The sequence below is a fragment of the Sminthopsis crassicaudata genome, chromosome 1, assembly GCF_048593235.1.
Source record: "Sminthopsis crassicaudata isolate SCR6 chromosome 1, ASM4859323v1, whole genome shotgun sequence".
In the NCBI taxonomy this organism is placed as follows: Eukaryota; Metazoa; Chordata; class Mammalia; order Dasyuromorphia; family Dasyuridae; genus Sminthopsis; species Sminthopsis crassicaudata.
This window is the reverse complement of record NC_133617.1, coordinates 388581045-388608011: the sequence shown is the minus strand read 5'-3', so window position 1 is coordinate 388608011 and position 26967 is coordinate 388581045. Positions and strand designations below refer to the sequence as shown.

The following is a 26967-nucleotide window of genomic DNA, read 5'->3' as shown; positions in this document are numbered from 1 at the left end:
GGATTGTGATCTACACTTGGAAGAAGCACATGCATTAATGAAATTTTGTATCCATTGAAGTCCTGTATTATGCCACCTTAACAGCAAGATTTCTGATACTGTCCCACCAACCATGTCCCCCAGTAAGGACCCTTTTCTAGGTCTCTGGAGGGGGTGTCTTCAATCTGATAACAAGAACATCACGCTCTCCAGAATTGGGAGAGAAAAGTAGGTGCTTGCCTGCCAGCAGAGAGAGAGTTGGCTCCATCTTTGCTTGGCAGTTGAGGCCCCTGGTCCCTTCTGGAAACCAAGACATGCCATCTGGAAACACTGGAGGGGAGAGGAGGGGTCCAGGATGCAGCCCAAGGTGGGGGAAGGGAGAGGGCACCAAGAAACCTTTTGGGTCAGGAGTGAGTTCCGCAGGACTAGCAACAACATTTGGACACTGGGCTCTGGTTCCCAACTCTAGGACTTCCCTAGCAGCCATTCCATATGGGACTCACTCATGTGCCATGTACATGAGACTGTAACACCCCCCATAACCCCCAGCCAACACCTCTACTTAACTCTATTCCTTGCTCTACTCCTACTCTCCTTGCCTTCTCCCAGTCCAGCTTCCCTCCCTCCTCCCCAGCCAAATCTCCCAGTTTCCCTATTCTCTTCCCTCTTGGAGCTCTTTCCTGCGCCGCCCCCTCAACCCTCCCCCTCCTCCCCAGCAGCAGCCGGGAGCAACCCTTGTGTTGCTGCCCTCAGTGCCTGCCCAGACATTATTGTGGCTGCTCCCACAGAGAGCTCGGGAGCTAAAACTGTCAGGAACGGATGGGGAGCGCAGAGACCTGGAGCCAAGGTGGTCGGCGACTGTCTGGTGGGGGACACAGTCCAGATTCCACGATGGACACGCTAAAGGTAGGTAATGGCAGACAGGGACATAGGGATGGAGGGAAGCTCCGAGCCCTGAGGCTTGAACCGTCAGTTACTGTCACTCTTCTACCCTTTCTGCTTCTCCCTCCACCTTGCTCAGGTCAGAAAGACCGAGAGTGTGGGACTGGGGATTCAGACCCTCCTGAGCCCTCAATGAGAATCGTTCTCACATGAGCTGGTAGGAAAAGTGACAGACTTGAGAAGCATCTTCCAGGGCTGGGGAGTCAGAATGAAGTCCAGTAACCTTAGAGGGAGAGAGAAGCTTGAAGGAAGTGTAGAGGCCCCATATCCCAAGCCAGAAGAATCAAACTTTTGTGACTTCAGATTTCCCCAAATCCACTAACATGACCCCTGTCAGAGGTCACTTATCTGAACTCTCTTCCAGTGGTCACTATCTAGTCCTTGTCTGCTGGTTACTCTATATGGTCTTTCTTTCCTGATAATTTTTGGAAGAAATAAAATCTGGAGAAGTGGTTAATTAGTAATTGGCTGAGGTCTGAGAGAGGGAATTGCTTAGATCCATCCTACTATCTCACCATCACTATCACCACAGGATTAGGGACTGTCAATCCTACATTGATAACAAAGGGAATTTTAATATGCTCTGTGATCTCATAGGCATCAATCTAATTACTTAAATTAACATTTATCAAGAGTCTGGTATAAATGAAGCACTCTGCTAAGGCCCAAGGACACAAAAGTAAAAAAATAAATACAAACTAAAACTAAAAAACAAAACCCAAAAAATTGCCCCTTCCTTCAAGGAATTAACTGGAGAAAATAGGAAGGAAATAAGCCTGTTTTTAGCACCTACTATATACTAAATATATAAAGCCCTGTACTAAGTGCTTTACAAATATTGATTTGGTCCTCACAGCAACCCTGTGAAGTAGGTGCTATTATTGTCCCAATTTTATAGTTTAAAAAACTGAGCCTGACAGATGTTAAATAATTGCCCCAAAGTCATACAGCTAATAAGTGTCCCAGCCTAGATTTGAACTTGGGTCTCTTGACTCCAGACCCAGAGCTAGCTAGTTTCCTCTAGGGGATGAAGCCTATACATAGATTAAGTAAATAGTAATTTAAAGAGGAAAATAACACTATTACTTGGGAGAAAGAAAAATCAATGGAATAAGATATGAATATGTGAAAGTCATGGGTCCTGGCCTATGTAAAAGTATGAAAGCAGCAGACACAATGTTGAATCTAGGAAACAGCTAGTAGATCAGTTTGGTGGGAACTTAAAGTACATGAAGGGGAGTAATAAAAAAAAATGTCTGGAAAGCTGGGTGGGAGTCACACTGTGAAAGGCTTTAAATGTCGGGCCAAAGTATTTGTCTTTTATTCTGGAATAATAGGGAGCCACTGAATATTTCTGAGCTGGAGGTTGACATGGTCAGAACTGAGTTTTAAAAATATTAATTTGCTAGCAGTGTGGAAGATGAATTGGAGAGAAGAGACTGGAATCAAGGAGACTAATGAGGTAGTGATTATAATAATTCAGCTAAGAGGTGATGAAAGATAGAAGGGGAAAAAGGGAGACAGAAACTGTTGTAGAGGTAGAAATGAAAGGAAGTTTCAAATGATTGAATGTGTCAAGAAGGGGAAAGGACCAAAGTATGTTAAATCTGATTGTTAAAGTTTCACCATGAGCATTTACATCTTGGAAATTAGAAAATGTTTTAAATCAGGACCTGATTTATTGTTTTGTTGATTGTCTAGACTTAAGTGATGGAGAAAATATTAAGAATGCAGATTAAACTTTAAAATGTGTCCCATATATTTTGGGGGATAGTTGGTTGTTAAACCAGAACATCACTATGTGAAAGAGAGGAAAGAGTTAAGGATAGCTCTGAGATAATGAGTAGATGATTAGAAGAATGATGGTACCCTGTACAGAAACAGGAAAGTTTAGCATAAAGGATGGGTTAAGGGGAGAATAAAACAAGCTCTATTTTTGATATGTTGATGATGATTGGAATTTAGGAGCTTGATTAGAACTGGTTTTAGAGATAAGGAGATCTAATGAACAGAGATGTTCATGTTGGGAGTTAATGAAATCCTTGAGATTATAGGATAAATAGAGGGTCCAAGACAAATTCCTGGCAAATTACTGTGCTTAGTGGCAAAAGTCTCATGATGATCCAACAAAAGAAACTGAGAAAGCATATAGTCAGACAAGGAAGAGAAGCAAGAGAGAAAGAGAGCACTATCACAGAAATCAAAGGAGACAGGAGGAGGAAGAAGAACAAAAAGAGGAGGAGAAGGAGGAAGAGGAAGAAGGAAGAAGAGGAAGAGGAATAAGAGGGGGAGAAGAAGGAAGGAAAGGAGGAGGCGAGAAGTGTTTGTTTAGCAGTAGAGCAGTGGAAATTAGCTATAGAGAAATCAAGAGGACTGAGAAAAACCATTGGATTTAGCTTATTGATAACACTGGAAAGAGCAGTTTCTGAAGAATGGCAGGGTTGGAAGCCAGATTGCAAGAAACTGAAAATTGAGTAGGAAGTGAGGAAATGGAGGCAACAAGGGCAGGCAGAGGATGGGTTCCTTCTAGGAATTTTGCTGTAAAAGGGAGAGAAGATATAGGGTGATAGACAGCTTCAGGGGATGAAAGGGTCTGGTCTGATGGATGTCTTTTAAGGATAGGGATTCCTGGACATGTTTGTAGGCATCCTAGAATGAGCCAGTGGAAATTAGAGATTAAAAATTTTAAAAAAAAAAAAAAAAAAGATGAGAAGAAGAAATAATTGGGGCTAAAATCCTAGAGGAGATAGAAGTCACATGTCAGGCATCAAACCTGACAAGATCAAAAGGCAGTCCCTCCTCAGATCTTAGAGGGCATATTGTGTGTAGGGGAACATAGCTAAATTTTGTGCCTGAGAGAAAAGGGTGTCTGTTTCTGAGGGGGGTGAATGAAGAAATAGGAGAGCTGATCTTGTCCATATTTAGAGGGTTCTCACTGGTGTCGATGAGGGAAGACTACAGTCACACCTGGGGGTGATTTCTCATTAAGAACCAGAAGAAGGAAATCATGTGAAATTAGGAAATGGGAGGAGATCCAGGTTAAGCCTGACAGATAAGAAATCTTTGACCAGGGATCCAGTGGTGAAATCAAGAGCCAGTGACACGGTGCCACCGTGTGGCTTGTGGGCTTCATTGTGACCCAGGCTCCCAATGAGTTTGGGAAAGCCAGATGGCCCACTCTGATGGGCATCTATCTCTCCTTCCATGGAGGAAGAGCTGTAAAATACAATCCACGGATCCTGTCCCAGAGCAAAGGGAAGGGATGGGTAGGAGCTGAAGCGTCAGCAGGAATTCCCCCTCCCAGTGGCTGAGCCATTACTGAGGAGTAAATGGTCGCTCCCATTTAGTCATCTCATCCCTGAGAGCTAAATTCTGACCTCTCAGAGATTCTTGCCTGCCCCTCTCTGAGGGAAGGCTGGATGAGGTCTTCACAATGGAACGCTGAACCCAGGGAGATTAAAAACTTACCATCAATTGCCATAGACATTCCACAAAAATGCTCATTTTGAAATATCCATCCAAGTGGATACTTTTTTCTTTTTCTAATACCTGGATTTTCCAAGGCCAGCGCTGGCAGCAGAGCTTTTGGTAGGAATCCTGCCTTATGTCTACCTCAGAGACTTCCTGCTTCAAGAATCTCTTTCTCTTTACATGTCCCCCAGGAAGCTGCTTATTCAAAATCGTCTGCCCTGAGCCTTAGTATCTCAGCTATTCTACTCTCTGTCTGCCTATGTGATGACTATGTATCTATGACTGTGTGTATTTGTGAAACTATATATAGTTATCTATGTGTTTGCATGTTATATTAAAGACATATGATGATGTTTGTAACTGCATGCAATTGTGTGTCTCTATGTGTGTATTTTGATGAGGGCCATACCAGTAAGAACCAGAAAGTGGAAAGCATGTGAGATGGGGAGATAGGAGGACCCCCTTAAGCTAGACAGAGATAAAGTCATTCTGTATAGTATGCCTTATATAACTGCATGTCTTGATAATACTGGTAATCTACATGTATATAAGTTGAGGTCATGTGGCTGCATATCACTACATATATGTAGATTTTGAACATGTATATGTATGTGACTATGTGGGTTGACAGGATTTTCATTTTAGAGATTGAAAGGACAGTGAGGGTCATCCAGTCCAATTTCTCATTTTATAGTTGAGGAAATTAAGGACCAGGGAAATTAAGTGACTTGCCTAGGTGTGAGATTCAAATCTAAGTCCTCTGACTCCAAGCCCAAGCCTTTTTTTTCATGCTCATAAGTATGTATATGGTTACATATAGCCACGTCTACTTTTCTGTATGTGACTGCCTATGTATTGGTAACTACTATATAAGACTACAAACAAGTGTGTATATAGAAATATGAGTACATGTGTGTATATATGTATACATATATATGAAGTGTGTGTAAGGGAGACAGATAGAGAGGAACAGACAGACAGAAAACAGAGAGAGAGAAAAAGAGAGAGAGAGAGAGAAGAGAGAGAGAGAGAGAGAGAGAGAGAGAGAGAGAGAGAGAGAGAGAGAGAGAGAGAGAGAGAGAGAGAGAGAGAGAGAGACGGAAGGAGGAAGAGAGAGAGAGGAGGGGGAGAGGGAGAGGAACAGAGAGAGGGAGAAAGAGACAGGTTAAGCAGTGGCCAGTGGTGAAAGGGAGGCTGGTCAGTGATGGATGAGCACAGCCTAACAATCTAACTCCAGGGGGCAGCCTTTTCCTACAAGAAAAGTTCAAAACCTGTTTTACCCCACAGTCATCCCTCCCTCTATCACTTCCCTGCTGAAAGTAATAAGAATAAAGATCTCAGTAAAAGTATCACACCGGCAGCTCAGCATAAAACCCAGACTCAGGGGCCTAAAGAGAAATCTTCCCCCTCTTTCAAAATCTTCCTTTCCACACCTTTACTAGTCACAGAATCCCTGAAGGATCTTCATTCAAGAGCTCTATCCTCTTGTAGAATGGGATTGCAGGAAGCACAGAGAACTAGAGATAGTTGGGGATTTGTCAGACTGCAGGAATTCCTCCTCTTCACAAAGAGGTGAGGGTCTGTGGATATGGCATGTGGTATATAAGCAGTGAGGTTATTGGGTCTATTAGTTCTGTTCAAACGTTTTCCTTTGTTATAAGAGAGAGTTCAGCATCAATAAAATTTTTAAGTTAAAAATAAATAATAAAATAAGTAGTTGGAATAGATAATATCTAAGATTGCTTCCAGCTTTATGATTTCATGAATCTAGAATTTGTAAAGCTATAAATGTTCATAAAGATTGATTTTAAATATATATATGTTACATGTATGTATAAATGCATATATGTATATAATATAATAATATAACAAATACTATTCAGAAGACTATAAACTAAGACTTTTTGGAAAATCTGTACATAGAAAATAGAAGGGAATTGAAGGGATGAGAAGGAGGAAGAAAGTCTTTTTCTTCTTTTTTTTGGGGGGGGGCAAATCTTTTTAATGGAGAAAGCTTACTCTAGCTGGGGGTGGGAAACTTGGAAAGTTAGTTTTATTATTACAAGAAGCCTGCCCTAATAACTCTGGTTAGTGTTTCCTCCAGCTCAAGTAACTATAGCAAGCACTTACTGGTGTAACAGCGCTTTTTTTTTAAATTTATTATTATTATTATTATTTTTTTTAATGAGAGTCTTAGTCCTGTGAAAACTGAGCTTCCCTGTGTCAACACCAATAGGAAGAGGTCCTTCCTTCATATCAGACCTCAGAATCTGACTTTGAGGGCTTGCCTTTCCCCCAAATGAGCATGGATGAGAATTCTGTCCACTCAACCCCACCATCCATCCATTCCTTCCCTCTCTGGTCATTGATGGTTGCCTCTGTTCTGCTCAGAGACACTGACAGATAATCCCATTTCCAAAGTTAGAGGCTGAGCTTAGGAGAAGATGTGAGGAGGGGACTCCTTTCCCCCAGCTCAGTTAGAAATAGTTAAAGGGATGAGAATTAAAAAACCAGTCCTGGAGACAACAACCTTTGCCACAAAGGCAGGGTTAGTAATTTTGAATAATGGCTTACTCTATGTCTCTTTCAATTCACAGTTCCCAGCCTTCTTCTCCCTTGGTGGCTCTTCCCTATAACATGTTCAGTCTTTTCCCCTCTAATGTCTTTTTTTCTCTTCCAGTAATCTATTTGACTTCCATTAGCCCAGTAACCCCGAGATCTCCCCTTAATCCAGATGCTCCTTTAAGCATAGGATGGTATCCTATTCCTCCCCTTTTGCTTACTATCAGATTTCTTTAAAAAGTCATCTACACCTGCCTTCCACTTTCTCATTACCCCTCACTTCTCAGCCCCCTGCAGTCTAGCCTTGGTCCCAATCACTCCACTAGTTGCTCTCCCTGGGTCTATTGTGAAATCCAAGGGCTTTTCTTCTAATTCCACTAAAGCAGGATCATGAGGTAGGAAAATCAGTGGACCTGGACTTGTGTGTTAAATTTCCTCATATGTAAAATGAGAACTTTTGGCTATACTGATTTTATGATTTCTTTCAATTCTAAAATCCCTAGATCTTGCTTGCTCCTTCTTTTGCATGTGACATTTTGACTTTCCCCTAGTACTAGATTTGACATCAGATGACCTGGATTCAAATCTCACTTTTACTTGTATGATTCTAGGCAGAATGAGCCAGTGGAAAGGAGAGAGTAAAGATGAGAAAAGAGAAAGAAGAAATAATTGGGGCCCAAATCTGGAGGAAACAGAAGTCACATGCCAGGCATTGAACCTGACAAGATTAAAAGGCAGTTCTTCTTCAGAGACTAGAGAGCATGTTGTGGGCAGAGGGACATAGCTAAATTTTGTACCTGGGAGAAAAGGGTGTCAGCTTCTGAAGGGGTGGATGGACCATTCTTCCTGGGCTTCAGTTTTTTCTTCTGTAAAATGAGGAGGTTGGACTGGATGGCCTCTGAAGTACCTAAATCTTTTATGCTTTCCCTTCCCTTGGTACTTATGGCACTGCTCTCTTTTAATTACTCTCTTAGTTCTCTTGTTCCTACTTAGTCTCTTTATTGCTTTCCATCATTTTTCTACTTCCTAAATTAGAGAATTTTCTAAGGTTTTCTTTAAACTTTCCTCTCCTCCCATCCCCGTTCTCCTTTTTTCCCTCCCTTCTCTTCTCTCTACAATAGTTTTCTTGTTGAAAACAACATCTCCCATTGCTTTACTTAACACCTTCATACAAATACAAAAATTTGTATTTCTAGCCGGATCCCCAGAGTTCCAGGCCTCCCTTTCCACATGTTCACTATACAACTCCACCTGTATATCCCTCTGGTGCCTCAAACCTAATGCATCCAAAACCTGAACTGGTTATTTCCCATTAAAAGCTGCCACTCTGCCCAGCTTTTCTTTCTTTTTTATTTATGGTAGATACCATCCTCCAACTAGTATACAATCAAAGCTCAAAAGGTTTGTCAAGCTTAATTCATCATTTTTCTCCTTCTCTCTCTTTTTTTTTTTTTTTTTTTTTTTTTTTTTTTTTTTGCAAGTCCTCTAAATTCTACCTGCATAGTACCTATTGAGAATTTCATCTCCTTTCCATTCAGTCATCACACTGGTTCAGGCCCTTTTCTTCTCTTAAACAACTTCCTTTGCCTCCAGTTTCCTCCTTCCTTCTTTCACAGAGCAACCAGATTAATCTTCCTAAGGTGATCTAGCTGTACCAGATCTGAAACTATATTATAAAAGGAACAATCATCAAAACCAGTTGGTACTGGCTAAGTTATAGAATGGTGGATCAAATAGGATAGGTTAGGTACTCAAGACACAGTAGTCAATGATCTGTGTGTTTGATAAACCCTAAGATTCCAGCTTCTGGGATAAGAACTCACTACTTGACAAAAACTGCTGGGAAATCTGGAAAATAATGTGACAGAAACAAGTCCTTGACCTACATCTCACACCCTATATCAACATAAGGTCAAAATAGGAAAAGTATTTAGACATAAAAACACAGTCATATCTGATTAATCTTCCTAAAACATGATGTTGATTGTGCTGTTCTCCTACTTAGATGGTCTCCACTGTCTGTGGAATAAAGATATTTTATCCTGACCTTCAGGGTCTTCCATAGTTGGACTCCAACCTACCTTTTCAATCATTATTCATATGATTTTCTTTCACAATTTTACTTTTCAGCAAAACTGGACTGCTTGCCCTTTTCCTATCTTGTTCTGAATCTTTTCTACCTCTGTACCTGCTGTGCTTCTCCTAGCATCTTCTCCTTCCCCCATATTGACTTGTTGAAATTTTTCTGGACCCTTCTCAGGTGCTATTTCTTGAGTCAAGTTTCCCTGAAGCCAAAAATGAATTCTCCCTTTTCCTTAATGTCTCCTCTTAGGCCTTTCCTATATACTTATCTTAGTGAAGCATTGAAATCTTACACAAATATTATCCATTACCATTTGCATTATACTCTCTTATCTCTTCAACTAAATCATAAGTTCCACACGGTCAGGAACCGCGTTCCTCACAATGGAATATAAACTCCTTTGTCCTGTTCTGCCCAGCACCTAGCATGGTGAGTACCTAGAATGTACTGAGTGCCTAATAAATGCAGATTGAATTGAATTATTTCATCTCTCTCACCTAGCAAAATGGCTTCCACATCGGAGGTGTTTAATATTTGTTCAACCGAATCAAATATGCTTGTGTGTGTGTGAGCCTATCTGTAACACGTGTCCGTGCTGTGGCTGTGTGCTCCCTCCCTCTCCCCCCAAAAGGTCAGCCCCAATGGCGCGGGATGAAGAAGAGCTATAGAAGTCGACGGGACTTCCTTTTCCCCAACCTTCCCCCAACTCCCTCAACTCCCCCAACTCTGGGATCCTTTTCCCCTGGGCATCTCCCAGCGACTGGTCCGATGCTGTTTGCATCCCTACTGCCGCTGATAAAGGGGGTGAAGCCCAAGGGTTGAGTAGCTGCCAGGCCTGTCGATCAGAGGCAGGGTGGGCCAGGGGGCGTGCCGGGAGAGGGGCTTTGGCTGGGTTGGGCCGGGCTGGGCTAGGCTCAGCTGGGCTCTGGGCGGGGCCGGGCTGGGGATGCGCTGTGCTGCGCTGGGCACTGCGCCGCCGCCGGGCTGAGGATGCTGGCGCTGCCGCGGGGCGCTCGCCGCCGTCTGGGGAACCGAGAAGCAGGAGCCGGAGTCCGAGCGCAGTGAACGTCGTGCCTCGGGACCCCTAGGATCCCGGGACCCCTGCCCCACGATGTCCAGGAAAAAGACCCCTAAGAGTAAGGCGGGGAGTACGCCCGCCTCTTCTCTGCCCACAGCCAAGGAGAACGGGCCGGTGGGCTCCGGAGGGGGCGGTTCTAGCCCGGGCCCTGGCCCTGCCCCCGAGACACCGAGGAACGGGCTTCTGCTGTCAGGCCGCCCGTCCCTTAGCAGCAGCGGAGACTTCTACGACGTTGCTTTCAAGGTAAGCGCTGGGATCCTAAGCGAAACAGCGGGGGAGGGGAGGGGTGAAGAACGGATCCTGAGAGGTTGGTGGACAGACGGAGCACAGACCCTGAAGGCGATAGGCACAGACTGTAGGCTAGGAGTGGGTGGCAGAGGGGCAGAAGGGCTGGGGAGATTGCCCCAGGAGCACACATCGTGGGCTGGCGGCGGTTCGCACAGGACTACAAATCCTAAAGGACTGAGAGCAGTTGGCCCAGAGTCACAGACCATAAAGACTAGGAAGGGAGAAGAGCAGCGACGAGAACATGGACCCCTGGGGCAGGACGGGCAGACTGTCCGCAAAGGGTGCAGCAGCAGGTGGTCTAGGGCAGGATTCCGTTGGTGGGGGCCCTGGAGTAGCTGGAAGCTGGGCTGGCCTGCTGTGACCTTTCCTAAGCAAACACTTGCAGCCCCTTCCCAAGCTCTGGCTTTGCTTCAAGCTCTGCAGGGCCCCAGTGTGGAGTGGAAGATCTAGAAGCCTAGAAAGGGACTTGCTAGCCCAGTACCCTGATCCCTTTTTACGGATGTCCCCCTCTGTTTTTGACCACTGGAGCTGATGCAGACAAAAGAACCTTTGCCTGTTCCTCACTCTTCAGATTTGTTATGATGGAGAGATGAAAGGAGTAAACCTTCCCCACAGGGCTGGTTGACAAGTGGCCCAAGGCATATATTGCTTCCTTACCTCTGCCTCTTAAAATCCTTAGCTTCCTTCAAGACTAAACTCAAATGGTATCTTAGCTTTGGCTATTACTACTCTCTCCCTCCTCAAATTATCCTGTAATTTGTTACTTATTTGTGTGAATGTTGCATTCCCCTTGTTGAAAGTGTTTTTGTATCTCCATTTCTTATCATGACACCTTGAAAATAATAGGCACTTAAAAATGCTTGCTGTGTTGCCATATTGAATTGAAATTGGGGGTGGTGGGTTGTAACCCCTCCAAAGTCAGTAGTTTCCTTATATTACCCATTCCCAGGGACTTGGTCATTTCTCTGGGCAATCTGGAGCAGCCTCCTGACAAAGTGTTGGCCCAGCTTACTGAGTGCTGGAGATGGGGACCTTTGACAACAATGAAAGAACCTAGTCTGTCTGGAAGTAGTAAAACACTCATGGACACCATTTGGGGCTCTTAGTCTTTAGACTTCCCAAGAAGTTCAGACTGATGCAGCCTTCCCATCAAGCCCCCTAGGCGGACTTTTAATGAATTGGAGAGTAGATGGTGGCTGCAAGGTTTAGCTGTTTCTTAATCTTGACCCTGGGGCAGCAGCCCATCCAGAATCTGAGAAACTGGCACCAACTTAAATAAAGAGAGGTCAGCATCCTGTGAAGTCTGCTAATCTTTCTGCCCACAGTGGCTAAAGACTAGGGCATATGGAGGGAAAATGGGAGTTTCTGAAAGGACACTTGGTCAGCATTTCTGTGGTGATTTCCACAGCCTAAGGCCAAAGAAGATGAGTCCTTGGTTTAGGCGACCACTCCAGGGTCTGGTACAGACCAGCTTGAACCCTTAGTTAGGCAAAACATTGATTTGTCCTACATGGAATTACCCCTGTTTCACATAAGAACATATGTAGTCATTTCCTTTCTCCAATTTCTTGACTTCCCTAGGGGGAAAAAAAAAAAAACCAAATCCAAGAGAGAGATTCTACTTAGCTATATTTCATGTTCTAATTTCATATTTTATGTGCTCCCCCAAGATCATAGTGGGACATCAGTTTATATCTGAGGGTCAAACTATATGTAGGGGAGTTGTTTATACCTCAGATTATACCTCTTATATATTATATTATATATTATAGCTCAGATTATACCTCTTATATATTATATTATATATTATAGCTCAGATTATACCTCTTATATATTATATTATATATTATAGCTCAGATTATACCTCTTAAGGCTAGAGTTTTGTTGGGGAGACAGAGGGTAGAGTGTGTATGTGGGGGGGTTCAGATCACACCTAATGGGTTTAGAGAGTGAAACTCAAATCTCACCTCCTTAAAGTGGAGGTGTCAGTTAACAAAGGGGAATCAGATCATACCTCTTGAAGACAAAGGTATTAGGTAGAGGTGGGGCATCAGCTCATCCTCCTGAGAGTGTGGAATAAACTAATAACTCTTGAAGACTGGTAGTGCCAGTTTGGGGAGAAGGAGTTTCTGCTCAAACTCCTAAAAGGACATATATATATATATATATATATATATATATATATATATATATATATATATATATATATATATATATATGAATGAGAGAATCCTGGATTGGGGAGACAAGTCGTGGGTTCCACTCCTACTTTACCAATTATCAGCTGGGGATTTTGGATAAGCATTTAATTTTATTGAGCTTTGGTTTTCTCTTTTGTAAAATGGGAGTATACATACTCCCTACTTCACAGGGTTATCATGAGGATCAAGTGCTTTTTTAAAGATATAAATCCTTTATAAACTGTACAGCATAACATAAATATTAGCAATGTTTTTTACCCCTTGGGGGAAGACTAAATAGGAGTCAGGTAGGTGACTTGGGTGACTTTGGTAGTGGCTCTGACAAAAGGCAGGATAGCTGGGCTTACTTTCCTTGAGCCTCAGTCTCCTCTTCTGTAAAAAGAAGATAAAAATATCTGTGCTGCCTCCTTCGTGGGCTGTTGGGAAGAACATGTTTTGTAAACTTTAAGGTATTATAAGAATGTGAGTTTTATTATTACTGTTGTTATTTTTGAGAGGTAGCAAAGCATTTTTTAGATAGAGAGGTAGCTTTGTAGCCCTTTTTGTAGTGGCAAGGAACTGAAAACTGAGTGGAATCCCATCAATTGAAGAATCATTGAATAAATTGTGATATGTGAATGTTATGGAATATTAATGTTCCGTAAGAAATGACCAGCAGGATGAATACAGAGAGGCCTGAAGAGACTTACATGAACTGATGCAATAAATCAGTGAAATAAGTAAAAACAACCAGGAAAACATTGTACACAGCAACAAGATTACATCAATTCTTATAGATTGTGGCTCTTTTCAACAGTGAAGTAATTCAGGCCAGTTCTAATGGTCTTGTGATAGAGAGAGCCATCTGCACCCAGAGAGAGAACTGTGGGGATTGAGTGTGGATCACATAGTATTTTTACTTTTTTTTCTTGTTGTTTGCTTGCATTTTGTTTTCTTTCTCATTTTGTTCCCTTTTTGATCTGGTTTTTCTTGTGCAGCATAATTGTAGAAATATGTATAGAAGAATTGCACATGATTAACACATAATGTTATTACATGTTATTATTATCAATAATACTATTAAATAATAAATTTATCTCTAGGGGAGAGGGTGGAGGAAGGGAGGGAGAAAAACTTGGAATACAAGGTTTTTCAAGGATAAATGTTGAAAACTATCTATGCCTGTATTTTGAAAATAAAAAGCTTTATATAAAAAGAAAGAAAGGTAGCTTTGGAATCAGGTTCAGATCTTGACTGTGACACTTATTGACATGCATGACTTTGGATAAGTCACTTAATCTGCAAAGACAATTCTAAATTAGTAGTCAGTAGCAAGAACATATTAAGCATTTGATTTGTGCCAGTCACTGTGCTAAGACTCAGATAAATCAACAATTTGCGTTAGTGAAAGTACTACACACTGGGAGTTCCCTATGCCAATAAACCATACCCCCTCTGCAAAAAATAAATAAATAAATAAATAAATAAATAAAATTTTTAAAAATAGTGTTATATCCCATGGGAAACAGGCATAATTACAGGATTCCCTGGGGAAGGGCAGAGGGTAGCCATTCAGGCACCGTTCATAACAGGGAGAAGCTTTAGACTTTCTATGCCTCCATCATCCTAGGTCAGTCCTTTACCTGGGATCCTGGGGAATAGTGGCATAAGCAGAGACAAGATTGATTGCTATACTAGCTCTTTATTGGTCCTTTCTCTTTTCCTGCTCCCTGATTATTGTTTGGGAACGTTGTGAGGGAAGTGGGAGAAGAAGCTGGGGAACCCAGAAGTCTGTGGCACTCAGGACAGAGGGGTGGGCTTGGTTGTATTCACTGTAACTTGATGAGGATGAATCCTCCTTGCTCACTCAGGCTGAGTGGACTTGAGTCCCAAGGCTGGGTCTCTCCAGGGCTGACAATGTGCTTCCTGCAGTTCATTCTCCTAGAGGATCTCTTTCCTAATGAGTTCCAGGCTTTCAGAGCTGGTGATAATCTTCTTCCCTTATTGCCTTGAATACCTGCTGTACCCTCTCCTCAGGTGATGCTGGTAGGAGACTCAGGAGTGGGGAAGACCTGTCTGCTGGTTCGATTCAAGGATGGTGCCTTCCTGGCTGGGACCTTCATTTCCACTGTGGGCATAGATTTCAGGGTAAGAGCTCCACACACTTTTCCATCTTCTTAATCAATTCCTTACTGATGAGGGGACTGCTAAGATTAGAAGTTAGGGGAAGAGGGCTGACAGGCTGAAAGAGTAGGGGTCTTCCTGTCTCTGGGACAACTTCTGGTCATGGCAGCTAGAAATCCTTGGGGAATGGTGCTGTATGGGAAATGTCGTGGGTGAAATCTCTCCTTGTCTCTCTCCCTGATCTCTCTTTCCTTGTTTTTATGTATGTGGGTGTATGTGTCTTTCTATAGGGGGTGGGGTGGGAATCTATCTCCTCATTTCACCATGTGAGGGATTCAGTAGATCCCTGAATGCTGGCTCTCTCTCTCTCTCTCTCTCTCTCTCTCTCTCTCTCTCTCTCTCTCTCTCTCTCTCTCTCTCTCTCTCTATCTCTATCTCTCTCTCTCTCTCTCTCTCTCTCTCTCTCTGCTTGTTGCTAAATTGTCTGTGTCTGTGCATGTGCCTGCCTTTTTATGTCTATGTGAGCTCTTTTCTCTAGAGAAGCTTGAGTCAACGGTGTGTTATATATGTCGCTAGATGTGATTTGTGTAAGTGTCTGTCTCTATCTTTCAATCTCTATGTGAGTATCTCACTGCATCTGTTTCTCTGGCTGCATTCTGAGAGACAGACACAGAGAGCAATCCCTGGCAATCCATATTCCTAGGGAGGGTCTGGGTCCTGATATCCAGGGTCCCAATGGGGAATGAAAAAACAAAACAAAAAGGAATAAACCCTTTCTCTCTAGTCCCAAATATCCTTAACTTGCTTGCTCTGAAATCTCAGGATTCAGAGTTTGGTTCTAATTTCCTGATGAAGAATAAGTAACATGTAGTCTGTCTTTCTTACAACCTAATTACTGACATGTTTTATCAGAGGCTGTAGCCATGTGCACCATTCAAGCAGCCTTGGAACCCTTTTACCCTGGGGATGGAGGGAATAATGTGATTTGTCTGACCCTGCCCAGGGCTCCTGACACACCTTGCCTCTGGAGCTGAATAATTCTTCCAGAGACCAGGCTGACTATCATTGAATTCCACTCTTCCTCAGGAGAGGTCTCCATGCTCAGCTCAGCATGGCCCCCTACAACTAAAGGAAGATACTTGGCTTCCTAATGTCTGAGCCAAAGTGGCTAAATTCAATTCAACTTAATTATTTACTGGTTATTCAAAAGTTGTATCTAATTAGGGGCAGGGAGGCCTGTGGGAAGACTAGAAGGCTCTCTGGAGGCTCACAGGCATAAAGCCACTTGGCAAATCCCTCTACCAGTATGGGGAGATTATGGCTCTAGACAAAACTCTTCCTCCCTTCTATAATCATACATCACTTGGCTGTATGTGCCTCCCAGCCCTACCTCAACCAAGTGTGTGAGCCCAAGAGGGAACAAGTAGGCAGCTGAACGAGTCCCAATCCCATTTTCTCTGGGGGCACAGGCTACTGTGAAGTGGCCCAGATGTCCCCTAGAGTTTGGGAGAACTAAAAGCAGAACACCTACTCTTTGGTCCAGGGTCCCAACAGGTGCTGCTTGGATCGTCCCCATCCTCTACAGGTAGCTGGCCTGGGTGGGTTCCCTGGGGCATCAGGATGGGGCTGAGGCTGGAGGAGCAACTCAATAGAAGATTGGGTTGGTATGAACTGGCTGCCATTGAAAGGACTTCTTTGCCTTTCTTATCCTCCAAGGCAGATGAGAGCCAAACTTTATCACCCTTCCCCAGTCTATGATCCTCTTACTCCCTACTTGAGGCTGACCCTAGAAAGACCAACTTAAATGAGGGACTGAGGCTATGTAAGGACAGAAGTCCTGGCCACAAATTAAACTTCCTGTCCAATAAAACCCAAGCCTATCCTGGGCTTTGCCAACTCTGCTCCTCTCTTGATGTATATAGAATTTTTAAATAGGGCTGGTTTTTGTGGAGGTAGAATTGAGTGACCTGGGAAATCATTCTGTAACTACACTCATGTAAATCTAACCAACAGAGCCAGCAGAGTACAAACTGTTGCTCTAGCAACACCCCCCCCCCATCCCACCTCCTCTCCCAGGTCTGGGCTTCTTGTGAAAAAAAGTGACTCACAGGAAGCACAGGTGCCATGCATGCCCTCCCCCAATGTCCACACCTTCCCTCCTGCTCCAATGGATGGGGAGCTGCAAGGTGCTCCAGGCTCCTCCAGGCGCACTCCTGATAAATGTGTTCCCTGCTCTCAAGGTCACCTGGAGTGGTCTCATGGGCCATTTTAATCTGAAGCTCCATGGCACCCTGTTTAGGCGTCTGCTACTGGGCAGCCTTCCTGTGGCAGCAGCGGGCCTGGGCGTGGTGCTACCACTGCCGCCTGCTCCCTGAACACTCTGTTCCCTCCAATGTGCACATTAATATTCAAACCATAATGGCATTAATCTCACTTGGCTCGTCCTTAGTCCCATAAGGTGCTGACGTGATCGACCATAATAGCCTGGGATAAACCCAGGCGCCTCTCAAATGAAGAGTATTTAGCAGACTAAATAAATAGTGTTATTTGTAACAAACAAAATAAAATCCAACTTGTCAACAGAGCAGAATGGTGCATAGAAGCTTGTCCTAATTTTTTTATCTGCAGGATAGAAACAGTGGAAAAAGTACTAGATTTTGAGCCAGAAGACCTGTGATCAAATTCTGGTTTTGCAACCCACTGTACTCTGGGTACAGAAATTCATCTCTCTGACTGAATCTGTTTTATAGGTTCATAAATCTGTAGCTGGCAGCCTACAGGTCAGAAGTCAACTAGTCCAATTCTTTTATTTTACAAATCAGGAAACTGAGGCTCAGAGCACCTGAATGACTTGCCTGATATTATATAGGTAAGGATCAAAGGTAGAATTTGAATCTGGGTCTTTCTAGTTCAAGAACCAGGATCTGCATTGTACCATACAATTTATTCCTCTGTAATATTAAGATCCCCTCCTGCTCTAAATGATGATCCTGTGACCTTTTGTTTTTCTGGGAATTCTAGGAATTTGTGGTTGGCTTGAATCTCCTTCCTGCAGTCCCCAAATATTCAAGGAGACTTAGCTTCTGATTCCTAGGGAGTCCCAGAGCTTTGTCAGTTTTCAGTAAGGAGGAAGGAGAGTCCAATGGATAGAGGGCTAGACTAGATGTTAGGAAAACTTGGGTTTCAGTCCTACCTTAGACACTTCCTAAGATGTGAAATGTGCTTCACCAAGTTGTTATAAGAACCAAGAAAGGTAATATACATGAAAGGAAAAAGAAGTGGATCTATGATTTCAGTGGCATAACGAATTCCTAGATAAGGAAACTCTCTCCACCAATGCAAGAGGGCATCTAGTCTGCAATTTGGACTGAGGAGCTACTTGTCTACAGTCATAACTAGTATGTGTTTGAGATGGAACTTGATCTTTGTGAAAGCATGATAATGTAATCACTAGAACTTTAGATTTGTAGTCAAGAAGAGCTGAGTTCAAATACTGCCTCTAATTAAATATATTCATTCATTCATTCATTTATCTATTTGTGATCAATAAATACACACATGTATGTATTTTTCTTCTTTTCTTTTCTCTTCTCTTTCTCTTCCTTTTCTTCTTCTCCCTCCCTCCTCCCTTCTCCTTTTTCTCTTCCTTCTTTTCTTCCTCTTTCTATCTGCACCATAACAGCCTATTTCTCATGTAAAGCACTTTTCAATTTTTAAAGCACTATATAAATATCAGTTATGATTATTATTCATTCATTTATCTATTTATTTATACTTAAGAGCAACCAATATACACATATATATGTTTCTTTTTTTCTCTTCTCTCCTTTTCTTCCTCCTCTTCCTCCTTTTTCTCTTTGAAATTCTTAAAACATTATTATATAAATCACAATTATGATTATTATTTGGTTAGTTGGTTGTTTCCTGGATTGTTGCTCTGGGCTTCCTCTGTGTCTTTGTGGTAGGGTTGTGCCTGGCCAGATAGCTTTTCCAAGGCAGATCACCCAAGATCACCTTGATCACTCAGCAGTCAGTTTTTTTGCCTTTTCTGAAACACTGCCAGGAGGTGGTTTGGTGCAGCTTAAAGCATTTGCTGGGAAGCCAGAGCTGAGGCACCATATATACTCTAGCTCTTAATGCAAAGACCTCCTCCAGCTGCTGGCCAGCACAGACCTGCTCTTATTCTAAGCTCTTGCTTAGCTTTACTTAGCAGCAGCTATCAAAGCCCCAATGACATTAAGATGCCAAGTCTGTTCTTTAAAATGCAGCTTTCAGCTACAACCTGTAGGATCAAATGGTGGAGAGCCTCAGAAAGGGGCCAGCCTGAGGAAGGAGCAGAAGGGCTATTGCTCCCATCATTCCCAAAACAGAGGGTATCCCATAGAGGCAGAATAGTACCTCCCTCCTGAATCCAAAATGCTCCATGACTCTGATTGCTAAGCTCTCACAGATGTTGCAACACCTGAATAATTGATGCCCATCCTTTGTTGCTATAGAGAGCATGCTGTGGTGATATTTAGAAAGAGATTGGGAGTGTGCAAAAACTGAAGCTCTAAGATTATGGATAGATAGCAGGTGGCCCCTTAGCCCATGGGTAGTTCTGAGCAACATCCTGCTACCCACACACATGCCACATTCTGGCTGCTCTCTACCAACCTGTCCCTGGCACAGCCTACAGAGTTGGCAGATGGGTTGTCATCCAAGCCCTTAGTACTGGGCAATGTTACTGATTTGCTTTCTAGAGATGATCCACTGTGGCCAGAGCACCATTGTCTGTATGTGTGGGATCAGGGAATGGAACATAAGTCAACATGGCCCAGGAAAGGAAGCTATAGAGTTGTAATCTCACACTTTTAGAAATGAAAGGGACTTCAAAGGAGAGCTAATCCAACTCTCATTTTACATAGAAAGCTCAGAAGTGGGAAGACTACTTAGAAGATTTCAGTGACAGAGTAAAAAGGTGATCAGTCACAAGATAATTAATTAGAAAAGCCTTCCTGAAAGAACCAAGCTTTGAATTGGCTCTTGGAAGAGGAAAGAAAAATATCAAAAAGCAGAGAAATTCAGGTGGAACAGTGCAGAGGACCCAACAGTGAAGTTTTAGATGTATGCTGCCTTGGGGATGGGGTGGAAGGGGCAGAGGGATGGTAGACTGGGACATTATTTCAGGAATGCTTGAAATTTGGAAAACAAGTGAATATAAGGGATAATGTTGTAAAAAAAATTACCCATGCATATGTACTGTCAAAAAAAATTATAATTATAAAATTTAAAAAAAAAAAGAATGCTTGAGGATGTCAGGTCTTCTGTGAGCTCTACCAAAAAGATATCAGCTGTTCAAGTTATGTCAACAAGCACTTAATAAATATTTACTATGTGTTAGGTACTGGAAAAACATGTAGACATTTTTAAAAAAAGATAGTTTCTGCCTTCAAAGAACTTACATTTTAGTATGGAAAAACACCACATAAAAGAAAAGTAAAAATTGGGATAATGGTGTGGGGATGGGGAAGGAAGAAGAGAAAGATGAAAGTACTTGGTGGGGAAAGAAGGTAATCCAGAGAATCAGGAGTTCAGCCTTTAAAGGAATTAAGACATATTTGACCAGCCAATGAGACCAAGACAGAGAAACAGAAAGAAACAGAAACACTGATAGAGACAGAAACACAGCATGTCAGATGCAGGCTCCAGAGATAAAGGATGCTTCCAACATGAGAAATAGGGTAGACATGGAGTCTTCAACCTGGGTAAAGAGGTTTCAATGGCATAGTAGTCAGGTAGGCAGCCTGAAGAGGAATGAGGGCCATTCACAGAAATGAAGCCTATTCACAGAATGACAGAATTTCTGAGTAAAAGAGCTTCCAAAGACTAACTAGTACGAGAGATTTCCTCTATAAAACATTCTACAAGTGGTCATCATCCCCTTGCAGCTTTTGCCTGAAAACTTCCAATGAGGAGAAACCCATTGACAACTGAAACAGCCCTTTCCACTTTGGGAAAGCCCTAATTACTAGGAAGTTCTTTATATGAAACTTAAGTCTGCCTCTTTGCAATTTCCATCCCTCCTAATTCTATCATTTGGAATCAGACAGAGAAAATCTAAATACTTGAAGACAATTATTATGTCACCTGAGAATCTTCTTTTCTCCAGGTCAAAAATCCCCACATCCATCCTTTAACAGCTTCTGATGGGATAAAGACTCAAGACCTTTCCCCTTCCTGAGGATTTTCCTAACTCAACTCCCAGACTTTAACCAAGTGGCAAAGAATCTATATCTCTGGGTCTAGCCAAGCTTCAAGGGAGGGGGAAACCCACACCTGGGCCTTGGAGGGAATCCAAGATAACTGCAAGAGGAGACTCACTCACAGGAAACAATTAGAGAACAATTAAAGGCCAGACTTTAAGTATCCAGAGACTTCAAAGGGGGAAGAGCTCCAAAGAAGCTGGAGTAGACAGGAAAAGATCTTTGAGCTGAGCTTTAAAGGACAGTAGTAAGAATTTTGAGACTGGTTGTTGAGATCAATCAACCAGAGGTTAGGGCCCAGGATAAAACAAAGTTGTACAGGTCTCAGAAGCTGGCTCAGCTTTCCAGCATTAACTGATTTTCACCTAATTCCTAAAGTCTATATTCTGTCTTCATTTTGGTGGTTCGTCTTCCTCAGAAATAGGCAGAGGCCATTGTTGTTATTCAGCCATTTTTCAGTCATGCCTGACTCTTTCTCATTCCATTTGGGGTTTTCTTGACAGAGATACTGAAGTGCTTTGACATTTCCTTCTCCAGCTCATTTTACAGATGAGGAAACTGAGGCAGACAGGGTTAAGTGATTTGCCCAGGATCACATAGCTATTAAGTGTCTGAGTTCTGATTTGAACTCACGAAAATGAGTCTTCTTGCCTCTGGACCCAGTGCTTCCTCTCCTCATCTGTGTCTAGTCAGTCTTTTCTCTCTCTTTTTTTTTTAAATTAATTTTATAATTATACTTTTTTTTTTGACAGTATATATGCATGAGTAATTTTTTTATAACATTATCCCTTGTATTCATTTTTCCAGATTTTCCCTTCCCTCCCTCTATACCCTCCCCTAGTTGACAGGCAATCCCATACATTTTACATGTGTTACAGTATAACCTAGATATAATATATGTGTGTAAATCCAATTTTCTTGTTGCACTTTAAGTATTAAATTCCGAATTATAAATAACCTGGGTAGATAGAGAGTAGTGCTAACAATTTACATCCACTTCCCAGTGTTCCTTCTCTGGGTGCAGTTATTTCTGTCCATCATTGATCAGCTGGAAGTGAGTTGGATCTTCTTTATGTTGAAGATATCCACTTCCATTAGAATACATCTTTATACAGCATTGTTGTTGAAGTGTACAGAGATCTTCTGGTTCTGCTCATTTCACTCAGCATCAGTTGATGTAAGTCTCTCCAAGCCTCTCTGTATTCATCCTGCTGGTCATTTCTTACAGAACAATAATATTCCATAACCTTCATATACCATAATTTACCCAACCATTCTCCAATTGATGGACATCCATTCATCTTCCAGTTTCTAGCTACAACAAAAAGAGCTGCCACAAACATTTTGGCACATATATGTCTCTTTCCGCTCTTTAGTATTTCTTTGGGATATGAGTCCAGTAGTAGCACTGCTGGGTCAAAGGGTATGCACAGTTTGACAACTTTTTGGGCATAGTTCCAAATTGCTCTCCAGAATGGCCGGATTCTTTCACAACTCCACCAACAATGTATCAGTGTACCAGTTTTCCCACATCCCCTCCAACATTCATCATTATTTGTTCCTGTCATCTTAGTCAATCTGACAGGTGTGTAGTGGTATCTCAGAGTTGTCTTAATTTGCATTTCTCTGATCAATAGTGATTTGGAACACTCTTTCATATGAGTGGAAATAGTTTCAATTTCATCATCTGAGAATTGTCTGTTCATATCCTTTGACCATTTATCACTTAGAGAATGGTTTGATTTCTTATAAATCAGGGTCAGTTCTCTATATATTTTGGAAATGAGACCTTTATCAGAACCTTTAACTATAAAAATATTTTCCCAATTTGTTACTTCCCTTCTAATCTTGTTTGCATTAGTATTGTTTGTACAGAAACGTTTAAGTTTGATTTAATCAAAATCTTCTATTTTGTGATTGATAATGATCTCTAGTTCTCCTCTAGTCATAAATTCCTTCCTCCTCCACAGGTCTGAGAGGTAGACTATTCTCTGTTCCTCTAATCTATTTATGATCTCATTCTTTATGCCTAAGTCATGGACCCATTTTGATCTTATCTTGGTGTATGGTGTTAAGTGTGGGTCCATATCTAATTTCTACCATACTAATTTCCAGTTTTCCCAATAGTCTTTTTCAAATAATGCATTTTTATCCCTAATGTTGGTATCTTTGGGTTTGTCAAACACTAGATTGCTATAGATGTACCCTTTTTTGTCCTTTGTTCCACTGATCGACCGGTCTATTTCTTAGCCAATACCAAATGTTTTTGGTGACTGCTGCTTTATAATATAGTTTTAGATCAGATATACCTAGACCACCTTCATCTAGTCAGTCTTTTCTCAACTGGCCTTTTGATCAATATTGGTCTGGTCTATGTGGTAGCTGAGATAAGGTCAGAGTTCATCTTGGGGCTATAAAATAAAACAAGATTATTCCAGGATGGAATTCATGATTTTGATCTATCACTAGTTGGTTCTGTCCCATGTTCTAACTAGTGAGCTCACCAAGCATGGACACAACCCACTTGGGGCAAACTCCTCTCATGTCCCCACAGCCTCCTCTTTCATGTGTCTCAACCCACCTCATCAACACCCTCTATATTCAGTAGTCAGTCTATAAACTTTTATTAAGTGTCTGCTATGTGTCTGGCACTCTGATAGGCACTGATGATTTAAAGAAAGACAAAAGAAAACCTCAGTCCTCAAGGAGCTCAAATTTAAACTTTTTTTAAGAATAGAAATTAATTCTGAAAACAATATTTGATTTCCCCCCAATTACATGTAAAAACAATTTTCAACATCCATTTTTGACAATGTTGATTCCAAATTTTCTCCTTCCCTCCCTTCTTACCCTCCCCCTCCAAGATGGTAAGCAATCTGCTATAGGTTATACAGGTGCAATCATGTAAAACATATTAGTCATTTCTGAAATCTAATTTTAATAAGCATTACATAATCAATAAAAAATAATTTTATACTGTACTAGGCACTGTGCTACAAAGACCAAACCTAAACAGATTCTGCCAAATAAGTAAATATGAAGTGATTTTAAGAGGGAGAGAAATAGCAAATTGACGATTCAAGATAATTCCCATCTTGGGATGGAAAATGCCATCCACATCCAGAGACAGAGAACTATGGAGACAGAATGTGAATCAAAGCATTGTGTTTGTTTGTTTGTTTGCTTTTTTTTCTTCAGGCAGTTACCCTTTTGGTCTGATTTTCTTGTGCAACATGACAAATAGGGAAATATGTTTTAAAACATGTTTAACCTCTATCAGATTGTTGTCTTGAGGAGAGTGGAAGTAAGGCAGGGAGGGAGAAAAATCTGGAACACAAAGTCTTCAAAAATACATATATTTGGAAAAATAATATACTATTGAGAGATTCTGTGATTCTAAAAAAAGGAGGGAAGGGAAAGAGAGCTAATAACTAGGAGAAACTTTGTTATAATACTTGAGCTTTGAAGAAAGTTAGGGAAAAGTTCAGTGTCGTCAGTGTAAGGTAGAGATGAGCAGAGAATGCATTTTGACACGGGGGGCTACTCGGACAGACACAGAAGCTGCAGATGGAATGCCATGTGTGTGGAAGAGCTAGCAGGCTAGTTTATCTGGAACAAAGCAATTAAGAAATGAGTGGAAAGGACAATGAGAGCCAGAAATGGCAGCCTGAAGAATTTGTACTTTATCTTGAGGCAGTGGGGAGCTATTGACAATTTTTGAGTAGAGGAATGACATGATCAGATTTGTGTTTTAAGGATATTCATGTGGCAGCTATGTGAGGGATAGATAGAAGTAAGGTAAATAATGGAGGCAGAGAGAGTTATGAGTTTGTTTCAGTAGTCCAGTCTAAGGTGATAACAGCCTGCTAGGGCATTTCCTGTGAGTAAATTAAAGCACAAGAAGGGAGGGGGCTTGATATCCTCAGCTTGCCCTGAGAGGAGAGTCTGGGAGTGCTATGATTCCTCTCTCTGAAATGCTCTTAACCAAACATTGATGAAGCACCTATAAGATACTAGTTACTGTGCTAAGCTCTTAACAGATATGATCTCATTTGATGGAAGGAGAATGACCCAGAATTGTGGGCAGCTCTTAGGAAATCTGGAAGGTAATTGGGACAAATTAGAAATCAAGGACAGGGCTTAGCAGGTTCCCTGGAAGAAAGGAAGAAGCAATCTGGACTTCTTTTAAATGGTGTTTCATTTCTGTTAATTGACCCTCAGTTATCCTGGGATCAGTGATGGGTTATGGGATTGTCCAGTCTTCTGGCCCTTATCCTGGCCTGTTAGTTTGGCAGTATCGAGGGCCCAAGGCCCAGTATCCCTGTGTGTTCCAGAGGTGGGAGTGGGGGTAGGAAGGGTGGTCTATATGTAGAGAGCCCTGCCTGACCATGTGTCAAGTGCTAGGTTTTGTGGGAGGTTGGGGCTCCTTTGTTAGAGACTGAGGTGCATTATAACAAGTCTATGGAGAGGAAGTATTAGAGACAGGAAAGCTAGGTGGGAGGTTTCAATAGCCTCTGGCTCAGACATAGATAGAAGTGATGGATGTGCAGTATCTGAAAAACTATCATTTCCAAACCATAGATAACCTAGATTGAAGCAGGGAACAGTGTCTGTATCTCTCAGTGTGTATAGGACTTCATCATTAGCAAGTAAGTTCCCTTACATAGTTTCTAAGCCCCTGTCCCCCCCTCCTCAATTAAGACCTACTGGACTTTTTTCTATTTATAACAAATTCTGTTCTGAAGAGAAATTGGAAAATATTTATGGCTGAAGTTCCAATCAGTTCTTCACCCACTAATTACCCATAACAAAGTCCAATCACTTAAATTATAATTGGATTTGTAACTTTCTTTCCTGTCTCTGATTCCATGACTTCTGAGGATGGATTTTTTGAGGCAGGAGTTGGACAAGATAATCTTGGTCCCCTCTTCTAAAGGGGAGGTGGAATTAACATCATTGACAATTCCCTCCCCTTCCCAATTCCAGATGCAGGCTATTCCGGACTCTTCACACTATATTCATAGTGATAATGTCTGCAACGGCCAAGGTGTTTTCAATCTTCACAGACTCTTCAATGACCCCACATCTCTTAATAAGAAAGATCTGTTGATGTTGCCTAATAGATTCCTACCCTCCACTCTCCATATACCCAGTTTCCCCTTCCCTGGAAACCCATTCCCCCACAATGAGACTAGTCAGGTAGGAAGTGATCCCTCTAAACACAGTAAGCACTCAATAAAAGTTGATTGGGTTTGATTGTAATTGATTTGAATGGTTTAACACCAAGATTTCTGGATGTCACAATCTCCAAGCAATCAAAATCATCCATCATATGAAGGGCAATGGAGAGCTAAATTGTGGGCAGAATTAGGGTTAGAGAATGTTTAAGAGTATTTAGGTGAATTTTGGAATGAGAAGTCTATAAAAACTCAAGAAACATGCCTGCATATATTGACTTAGAAAACCACAACTCAACATTATCTATGTTATATTTTTATTTTGTTAAACACTTTTGTTACATTTTGAACTAGTTTGGGGCCAGCTACCACATGATTATTTTAAGAGTGATGAAATGTTCACAGTGGAAGTGACCTCAGGGATTTCATCACATATGCAGCTCTATGGTGGTAAACGACTAGCTCAAGATCACAGAGTGAGTTAAGGGATAAGAATAGAGTTTTGCATTCGGGTTTTTTGACTCATGGAGGAAAGGGAAAGGAAAAATAATTTTTATTTATTTACCCACTATGTGTCAGGCACTGTGCTAAGTGCTTTACAAATATCTAATTTAATCCTAGGTATGGAGTTCTTTCACTTCATCACACTCCTATTAGGTTTTTTTCCTATAAATAACACATCTCACATAGAACATCTGACCTATATGTGGTGTGAAGAGAAAGTATTTGGATATCTGAGATCTGGATCATTCTGGCTTTAGAGAATCTACATTTTCCACCATTTCTGGAGAGTAGATTTGTACATTGATGGTAGCCTTGGAGAAAGGAGTGAGGCCTA

At 41.8% G+C, this 26967-nt stretch overlaps 2 protein-coding genes across 10 annotated transcripts in view; one reads left to right on the top strand and one right to left on the bottom strand.

Annotated features, from left to right (window-relative positions):
- Positions 1–26967, bottom strand: part of PKD1 (polycystin 1, transient receptor potential channel interacting) — a 189410-nt gene that overhangs the window by 147879 nt on the left and 14564 nt on the right. The window lies entirely within an intron of this gene.
- Positions 473–26967, top strand: part of RAB26 (RAB26, member RAS oncogene family) — a 37093-nt gene continuing 10598 nt past the window's right edge. For 3 of the 8 annotated variants that reach the window (XR_012484428.1, XM_074279549.1, XM_074279544.1), the window contains exons 1-2: positions 9997–10358; positions 14621–14731. Coding sequence is in view for 7 of the 8 variants with exons in the window: in XM_074279549.1 (XP_074135650.1) it covers positions 10149–10358; positions 14621–14731 (321 nt within the window). In the remaining variant the exon portion in view is untranslated. Of the gene's footprint in view, positions 886–9994; positions 10359–14620; positions 14732–26967 lie in introns of those variants that run through there. The other 5 variants (XM_074279547.1, XM_074279550.1, XM_074279546.1 and 2 more) reach the window with 5 other exon arrangements.